The sequence below is a fragment of the Acanthisitta chloris genome, unplaced genomic scaffold (genome assembly GCF_000695815.1).
Source record: "Acanthisitta chloris isolate BGI_N310 unplaced genomic scaffold, ASM69581v1 scaffold27982, whole genome shotgun sequence".
Classification (NCBI taxonomy): Eukaryota; Metazoa; Chordata; class Aves; order Passeriformes; family Acanthisittidae; genus Acanthisitta; species Acanthisitta chloris.
In genome coordinates, this window is record NW_008661481.1 from 1 (window position 1) to 9,093 (window position 9,093).

At 53.5% G+C, this 9,093-nt stretch overlaps 1 protein-coding gene across 1 annotated transcript; it reads left to right on the forward strand.

The window, feature by feature from the left end:
- Positions 1 to 2,208: 2,208 nt before the first annotated feature.
- Positions 2,209 to 8,535, forward strand: TIA1 (TIA1 cytotoxic granule-associated RNA binding protein; the record flags this gene model as incomplete). Its single annotated transcript, XM_009070257.1, is given in 12 exon segments — positions 2,209 to 2,305; positions 2,717 to 2,815; positions 3,347 to 3,401; positions 3,518 to 3,605; positions 4,929 to 5,004; positions 5,654 to 5,762; positions 6,247 to 6,342; positions 6,425 to 6,509; positions 6,987 to 7,110; positions 7,656 to 7,795; positions 8,416 to 8,477; positions 8,480 to 8,535. Coding segments are annotated over 12 exon segments (1,087 nt in total), but the record flags the coding sequence as incomplete, so codon positions are not given.
- Positions 8,536 to 9,093: the final 558 nt, after the last annotated feature.

Genomic DNA, 9,093 nt, shown 5'->3' on the forward strand with positions numbered 1-9,093 from the left:
GGAATGTGTGTCCTGTCCCCAGTCCGTCCCAGTTCACACCTGGAGGGAAAAGGGAATGGAATGTGTGTCCTTTCCCCAGTCTGTCCCAGTTCACACCTGGAGGAAAAAGGGAATAGAATGTGTGTCCTGTCCCTAATCCATCCCAGCCCACACCTGGAGGGAAAAGGGAATGGAAGGTGTGTCCTGTCCCTAGTCTATCCCAGTTCACAGCTGGAGGGAAGAGAGTCTGGAAGGTGTGTCCTGTCCCAAATCCATCCCAGCTCACACCTGGAGGGAACAGAGTCTGGAAGGTGTGTCCTGTCCCAAATCCATCCCAGCTCACACCTGGAGGGAACAGGGTCTGGAAGGTGTGTGTGTCCTCTCCCGAATCCATCCCAGCTCACATGAGGACATGGGACATGGGAGAGCTCCTGGGCACACCTGACACTGTTTTCCAGGCCCAGCAGAGCTCCTGGGCACACCTGAGTTGTGTGTTTTCCTGCTTTTCCCAAGCAAGTCTTACCTGCAGTGGTTTCCCTCACTTATATCAGGGAAATCAGGCTCCAGTCATCCCATTCCACCTCTAAAGTTCCCTTCTCCAGAGCAGTAGGGAAGACAGGATGGACAGGGAATCATTCCAAGGCAAGGGAATGCTGTGCCCTTGGACTGGTGCACCTGCCCTGGGGCTGAGACACGACTTGGCTGAGTGACCACAAGAAAACATGATTGTGCCATGCCCCATCCCATCCCTCCTGGGCACTGACCACTCAGTGTGTACAATCCCAGTGTCTTCCCACGTTTCTGGAGCTATTCCTGGCGTCTGCAAACATGGTCAGACCCATTGGTGTGTTTGTGTATTTGTTTAGGGAGATGTTTTCCCCCATCCCAATGAAGTGGTTGTCTGGAGTTTGGTGGGCTCAGCTCAGGGTGTGCTCCAGGGAATGAGGTCTGTGTCCTGGGGCACGTGTGGCTCGTGCCACTCACAATCCCTGAGGCTGCAAAAGACCTCCAGGATTGTCTGTTCCAGCCTTAAAACACATCCAGGTTCTGAGCACAGCTGAGGACTGAGCAACATCCCAGGGTGGGATTTCCCTGACTCCAACCCAGGGACTTTCTCAGGTCACCCAGGGAATTGTCACCAGTGGGTGTCACGGGTTGGGTGACTGAAAGAGTCACCCAAAAAGTTCTTCATGCAGAGCTCCTGTAGATCCATTCTGACAGCAATCCAGACTCCGTGTCTCCTTCCCTCATGGCTAACCCGGAACCGGGGCCACCTCCCTCCAGCAGGTCCCAGGCCCCGTGGCAGCAGCAGGAGCACGAGCAGACCCTGCTGTTGCTGCCTGGTTGTTTTCCTGCACCACCTTTACACCCCTAGCAGTGTGGATTGCAGGTGCATCCATGTGGTTTCAGTGGTGAGATTTGGCCAAGGCTCCTGTGGCAGAGGTTTCCCACAGAACATTCCTTTGTGGAAAGCTCCTGCCACACCTTGGGGGCTGAGGTTTCTCTCTGTGCTTTTTATAAAGATCCCATGACTTGGGCTTAGCAACAACAACAACAACAACACCTACCTGTGGGTCATGGATGGTGGTAGTGGCTGAGAAAGCCAAAATCCCAGGTGGGAAAAGGGATTTGGGTTGTGTTTGTGCTCGGGGAGGCTGATCCCTACAAATGGAGGGTGAGGGAGTGTGGACATGTTGGCCCTTGGTTGTTGCAGGCAGATCTGAAGCTTTCAAAAGCTGAGCCCTTTGAAAGGAGCTGAGTAGATGTTGTGTTACACCAGGCTGAGCTGCTGGAGCAGCTGGGAATGGTGTTCGAGGGAATGGTGATGGTGTATGGATATCAGAGCCACTGGTTCTGTGTGTGGAAATCAGTTTGCTAGGTCAGGTTCATAGAGTCATGGAATGGTTTGGCTTGGAAAGACCTTAAAGCCCATCCAGTTCCCACCACCCTGTCACGGGCAGGGACACCTTCCACCAGCACAGGTTGCTCCAAGTCTCATCCAACCTGGCCTGGAGCTCTTACAGGGATGGAGCAGCCACAGCTGCTCTGGGAATTCCAACCCAGTCCCTCACCACTCTCACAAGGAAGAATTCCTTAGCAGCATCCCATCTAATCCTGCCCTCTGGCAGCGGGAAGCAATCTTGTCCTAGCACTCCAGGCCCTTGTCCAAGTGCCTCTCCATCTCTCAGTGTGACCTGTATCCATATCCATCCTTTGTTTGATTCTCAGGTACGTGGGGAACCTGTCCAGGGACGTGACTGAGGCTCTGATCCTCCAGCTCTTCAGCCAGATAGGACCATGCAAGAACTGCAAAATGATCATGGATGTAAGAGCCTTCCTTGGATGATTTCCTTGTTCCTCATGGGTCAGGGCTGTACTTGTGTGTTTGGGAATTCCACTGGAAACAGGTCATGACCACATCAAAGGGATGTCATAAGGCCCTATGCTTGGGGCATCATTTCTGCCCTGTGCCTGGTGTGACATCCCAGGGTGGGTGAGAGGGAATGAGCAGGTGAAATCACGTGGGAATTAGACTTTTCAAGCTCTTTGCCATAATTTTACCTTCCTAAAGCAGAACGAAACCTCTGGGAGCATCATTAGCGCCCGGAGTGTAGTCCCTGTGGAGTGAAAAAAACTTCCATTTGGGGGTGTTGGGGTGTGATGAATCAGGCAGGACAGCCAGAGCTCAGCCTGAGGAGGTTGGTCTCCCTGATCCTGTGTCCTTTCTTTGTCTCAGACAGCTGGAAACGACCCGTACTGCTTCGTGGAGTTCTACGAGCACCGGCACGCGGCCGCGGCGCTGGCTGCCATGAACGGCAGGAAGATAATGGGTAAGGTAAGCTGTCGTCTCTACAGGGTGAGTTGGAGCTGGGGACAGGCTGACTCAGGGCTCTGGGGGCTGGAATTCCAATGGGGACAAGGTGGATACCCTGCAGGATCAGGAGGGACACGGCTGGGGAGAGCAGCTGAGACTGTTACGGGATGTGGGACTGGGAGGGAAGGGCAAGCACAGAATCCCAGAGTGGTTGGGGTTGGAAGGGAGCTCTGGAGATGATCCCATCCAGGCCCCTGCCAAAGGAGCAGGTTGCACAGGGGTGTCCAGAGAAGGAGATTGCACAGCCTGTTCCAGGGCTCTGTCACCCTCAGGGGAAGGTTTCCCCTTATCTCTTCCTCATGTTCAGGTGGAACTTGCTGTTTCAGTTTTGTGCCCCATATGCTGTCACTGAGCGCCACTGGTAGCAGTCTGTCCCTGTCCTCCTGACACTCCCATAGGACATTTGGAAGCCATTGCAGGGTCAGGGTTAAGTTCTGGGTTGAGATTTGGTTGAGGTTTTCTGGATCTAACATGTGCAACTGCTGTTTGCAGGAGGTCAAGGTGAACTGGGCCACCACCCCCAGCAGCCAGAAGAAAGACACCAGCAGTAAGTGTCACTTGTGCCTCGAGCTGTGCAGAGCTCTGCAGGGAAGTTTGGATTCTGGAGTTTATTAGATCTTCAACCATTAAATCCTTCTCTCTCTCTCTCTCCTTCCCCCAAAGACCATTTCCACGTCTTTGTCGGAGACCTCAGTCCAGAAATCACAACTGAAGATATCAAAGCAGCTTTTGCTCCCTTCGGAAGGATATCGTAAGTCACTTTCTAGGACACATAACTCCAAGTTTTCTCTCCCAAGTGGAGACAACTTTGTGTTGGAGTAAGTAGCACTGAGAGCTGTGGCAGTGCAGGGACACACGCTCCGTGTTCACCCAGCGACCTGAGGCCTCTGACCCCAGTCCTTTATCCCACTTTGCTTTCCTAGAAAAGTGGCATCCAGCTTGCTTTGGCTTTATCCTCCTTGCCTCATTGGCAGAGCAGTGCTGGAAAATCCAGACTCCTCATCCTGGGGTTTCACTCCCTGCCCCACTCAGGTGCTGGGCACTGCACTGAGTCCCTTTGCACATCACATCCCCTGAGGGTGTGAGGTTTTGGGGAGCTGTGGGGTGACAGCCACCCAGAGCCAGTAGGTTTTTTATCCAGTTAAATTCCCATTTCCCACAAGATGAAGCTTTTTTGGGGCACTGGGGCAGCATCAGCCCTTGACCTAAGGCCTTCCAGATTGGGCTGAGCCCTTCATGTCAAGGAGCTGTGCTGGTCCCAGTGTGTCTCACACACAGGACACTTTTCTTCCCAGTGTGTCCTCCTCAGGGTGTAGCAGAGTGAGTGGCAGTTCTTCCATTCCATGCTCCAAACGTAAACCATTAATTTTCCTTGTAGTGTTGTCTGTACTGGACATTGGAGTTTCTTGATGGTGATGTAAGAACATAGAGTGCTTTGGAGTGTTGGGTAGTGAAGCATTTAATTGAAGTAAGTTTGGTTTTTTGTTGTTTTGGGGTTTTTTTTCCCCCCCTCAGAATTCAGTTTATTCCTCTTTTAATGGCAGTTCGATCTCCTTTTATTAGAGGGTTTACAAATCAGCTCTCTGTGGTCTTACTTCAGCCTGACTGCACCTGATGGCCACCAGGGAATGCAGAGGGAGGGCTCTAGGGAGTCTGTGCCAGACGTGGCAGGATGGAATGGATCAGTCCTACTTAAGATTTGGGATGAGCAGGTAGAATGTGTTGGCAAATAAACACTGCATGGGCCAGGAGAGCTGTTCAGCTCACATCAGCCTGAAGTTGTTTGCAGCAGCTGCTTTGGCCATGCTCTGTGTCCCAACAGCCTTTTGGAGCAGGAACCAGCTGCAAAGTGCAGACATTTCTGAGAGAGGCCACTGATTGGCATGTCCACACAGCTCAGTGTAGCTTTGCTGCTCCCTGGCAAAGCCTTAGTAAAGTCGTGTGGTAATAAGGAGGTTTTTGCTCAGTGTGTTGCTGGTGAGGTTAGCAGAGGTGAGAGGTGAAAATGAGGCTCGTGGGGCTCAGGGGGAGTTGGGCTGGGAGGGCTGACGTGGCTGTGGTTTGTGCTTTGTAGGGATGCACGGGTGGTCAAGGACATGGCAACAGGGAAGTCTAAAGGCTATGGCTTCGTCTCCTTCTTCAATAAGTGGGTAAGATGTTGGTTTCCTTCCACAGTAACTGGGTGAGATCCTTTCATCTCCTTCAGTAATTGAGTAAGATTCCATTGTCTCCTTCGATAACTGGATAAGGTGTTTGTTTCCTTCTTCACTAGAGGGATAAGGTGTTTGTTTCCTTCTTTGCTAGAGGGATAAGGTGTTCATTTCCTTCTTCACTAGAGGGATGAAGTGTTAGTTTCCTGCTTTGCTAGAGGGATAAGGTGTTGCTTTCCCTCTTCACTCTCTGGATGAGATCCCTTTCTTCCCTTCCTCACGACCTGGATGAGTTGCAGCACAGTCTCAAGCTCCTCCAGATGATTGTCCACAGGGTGTTGTCAGTCCCAGTCTCTCTCCAACTGTGCTTTCCCTGCCTGTCATGGGTAGAAGCTGCTCCCTCTGTTTATAAACCCATAGAAATCATAGAATCCTGGGATGGTTTGAGTTGGAAGGAGCATAAAACTCATCCAGTCCCACCCCGTGCCACGGGCAGGAACACCTCCCACCAGCCCAGGGTGCTCCAAACCCCATCCAGCCTATCCTGGAGCACTCCCAGGGCTGCTCAGTCAGGAGGGCAGAGATGTCACCCCCCTGGCTGTACCCCAGGAGGAAGAGGTGCTGACAGGGTTTGTTCTCTCCCCCACAGGACGCGGAGAACGCGATCCAGCAGATGGGTGGGCAGTGGCTCGGGGGAAGGCAGATCCGAACAAACTGGGCCACGAGGAAACCTCCAGCTCCAAAGAGCACGTATGAATGTAGGTTTGCAGCTGTGTGCCTCTCCCAGCCCCCTGAGGCATGGAATCACTGAGTGGTTGGGGTTGGAGGGACCTTAAAGCCTAACCAGTTCCACCCAGGGACACCTTCCACCAGCCCAGGGTGCTCCAACCGGGCCTGGGATACTTCCAGGGATGGAGCAGCCACAGCTGCTCTGGAAACTCCATCCCAGCCCCTCACCACCCTCACAGGGAGGAATTTCTTCCCAATATCCCATCTAAATGTCCCCTCTTAGTTTCACACCATTCCCCCCTGTCCTTTCCCTCCATGCCTTGTCCCAAGTCCCTCTCCAGCTCTCCTGGAGCCCCTTTAGGCACTGGAAGGGGCTCTGAGGTCTCCCCAGAGAAGACTCTCAATGAGGTGTCTCACACCTCAACAGGTGTTCACAGGTCATGCCAGTCAGGATTACAATTCCCCCACAATTCCCGTCGGATCCGCCGCAAATCCCTGTCCCATCTCTTCCAGCAAACACCAAACAGCTGTCGTACGACGACGTGGTCACCCAGTCCAGCCCCAGCAACTGCACCGTGTACTGTGGGGGGGTGACCTCGGGCCTGACAGGTACGTGTGGCCTCCCCCTGTGCCACCCCCTCCCTGGGGCACTGTGTGTGCCTCACTCTGCTCCCTGTCCTTCCTGCTCCAGAGCAGCTGATGCGCCAGACCTTCTCCCCCTTCGGGCAGATCATGGAGATCCGAGTGTTCCCGGACAAAGGTTACTCCTTCGTGAGGTAGGTGTGCCTGGGGGGGATTGGGCAGGGAGGGTGGGAGTGTGCCAGGCTGCAGGGCACACTGGCAGCAGCTCCCTCTGCTCTGAGGAGGGGAGTGAGGGCTGTGAGGAGCAGGAAGAACCTGGGAAAATAGTTGGAATTCGTGCAGGAGCTCAGTGTGTTGTGTCAGCTCAGGAGTCACTGAAGTCACTCAAGTCTGATTCTTTCCCCAACCCATCCTCATCTCTGTGTTGATGAGGCTCCAGATAACAAAAATTATAATTTGACTTCTCTCCTTGCTGGATTTTCTGATTAATTTAGGGAGAGTCCCACCAAGGAAACAGGAAAACTCCATGACCCTCTGCATGGGGACAGGGACAGTTCCAGCTGGTTCTGGCACACCCAAACCCATCCTGGGCTAGTGGGGACCCTCAGGGTTATTCCCAGCTGTTCCCACTCAGTGGGTCATTCCAGTTATCCCAACTTCTTTCCCAACAGGTTTAATTCCCATGAGAGTGCAGCTCATGCCATCGTCTCCGTCAACGGGACAAGCATCGAGGGCCACGTGGTGAAGTGCTACTGGGGCAAGGAGACACCAGACATGGTCAGCCCCGTGCAGCAGGTCAGGGATTCTCCTCTGGGAAGTGATGTTTGTTGGGAATGCTGGAAAATGTAAATTTTCCTGCCGGAAAGTGCTGCCAGGTGAGGGTTGGGCTCTGCCCCGGGGAACAAGTGGACATGGCCTCAAGCTGTGCCAGGTTCAGGTTGAATACTGAGAAAATTCCTTCCTGGAAAGGACTGTCCAGCCCAGGGAGGTGGTGGAGTCACATCCCTGAGGAGATTTAACAGCCACGTGGATGTGGCAGTGGGGAACGTGGTTAGTGGTGGCCTTGGCAGTGCTGGGGAATGGTTGGACTTAATGGTCTTAAAGGGCTTTTCCAACCCATATTATTCCACATAAGAGGGGAGATTTAGATGGGATATTGAGAAGAAATTCTGCCCTGTGAGGGTAGGGAAGTGGTGTTCCCTGGAAGTGTTCCTGTCCAGATTGGATAGGACTCGGAGCAACCTGTGCTAGTGGGAATGGGTGGCACTGGGTGAGCTCTGGGTTCCCTCCAACCCATTCCATCCCTGATTCCATGGCTCCTACCCCTTTCTGTCCCCCAGAACCAGCTGAGCTACCCCCAGCCCTACGGGCAGTGGGGGCAGTGGTATGGCAGTGCCCAGCTCGGGCAGTACGTGCCCAACGGATGGCAAGTTCCTCCCTACGGCGTCTACGGCCAGGCCTGGAGCCAGCAGGGATTCGGGTGAGCCTGGGGCACCTGCTTGTCCTGGGGGGACACTCTGGGACCTTCCTGTCCTGGGGGGGGACACTCTGGGACCTTCTTATCCTGGGAGGACACTCTGGGACCTTCCTGTCCTGGGGGGGACACTGTGCGGCCTTCTTGTCACCTCCTTATCCTGGGTGAGACACTGTGACCCTGTGGAAACTTTTTGTCATCTGTTGGACCTTTATATCTCAGGGGATGACACTGTGACCCTGTTGGACCTTTTTTACCCCTGGGGGGTGACACTGTGACCGTTGGACCTTTTACTTACCCCCTGGGGGGTGACACTGTGACTCTGTTGCACCTTTTTCTCTCCTTTTTATCCCTGGGGAGGTGACACTGTGACCCTGTTGCACCTTTTTCTCCCCTTTATACCCCTGGGGGGGTGACACTGTGACCCTGCTGACCCTTTCCCCCCTGGGTGTGTTCCCCCTGTGCCCTGCAGCCCCTCAAACATTTTCTCCAGCGACGCAGAGCCTCAGATCAGATCCCCATCCTGATGGAAGACAGTGACCCCCTCCCAACCCCCCAAATTCCCTCTTAAACCCCTTCCCCATTTTCCCCACCCACTCCTGAGGGCTGTTTTTCCCTCTCCACAGCCAGACCCAGTCGTCAGCAGCGTGGATGAGTCCCAGCTACAGCGTGCAGGGCCCCAGTGGCTCTGTGCTGCCCACCTGCCCACCCAGCCTGGCTACCGCGTGGGCTACGAGACCCCCTGAGCCCAGGGACCCCCCGAGCCTCACCCCCTCTATTTATTCCCACAGCACCCCCCGAGGGCTTCCAATCATGGAATGAGCATCCAAATCCCTTCAAAAAAAAAACAACCCCAAAACTCCCCCAAATCCTGATGCTGGATCACCACCGCCTTCTGCCTTGGTTTTTCCTCCTCTTTTAATGTGTTTCTTCAACCCAAGTTTTGGGTTTTTTATTTTATGGGGGTTTTTTTTGGGAACACAGCAAATTGCAGGGATTTCACTGCCGCTCTGGAGCTGGAGCAGGAATTGCACAATATATCATCTGTTTTGGGGTTGGTTTTTTTTTAAGGGGTTTTGGGGGTTTTCTCTCAGAGCGGTGGAATAATGGACTTGAAACGGCTGGAAAACCCCCAAAATAAGCCAAAAGTGTGGGAATTCTGGAGCTGCCACAGCTCCAGCCTCTGTTTTCAAGGAGCCTCGTGGATAAAGCCTTTGGCTTTTGGTATCCCCAGGGGGGATTTTTTTGGGGAGAAATGACTCGTTTACATCATTTTTGTCTATCTCAGTGTGTTTTCAGGGTCG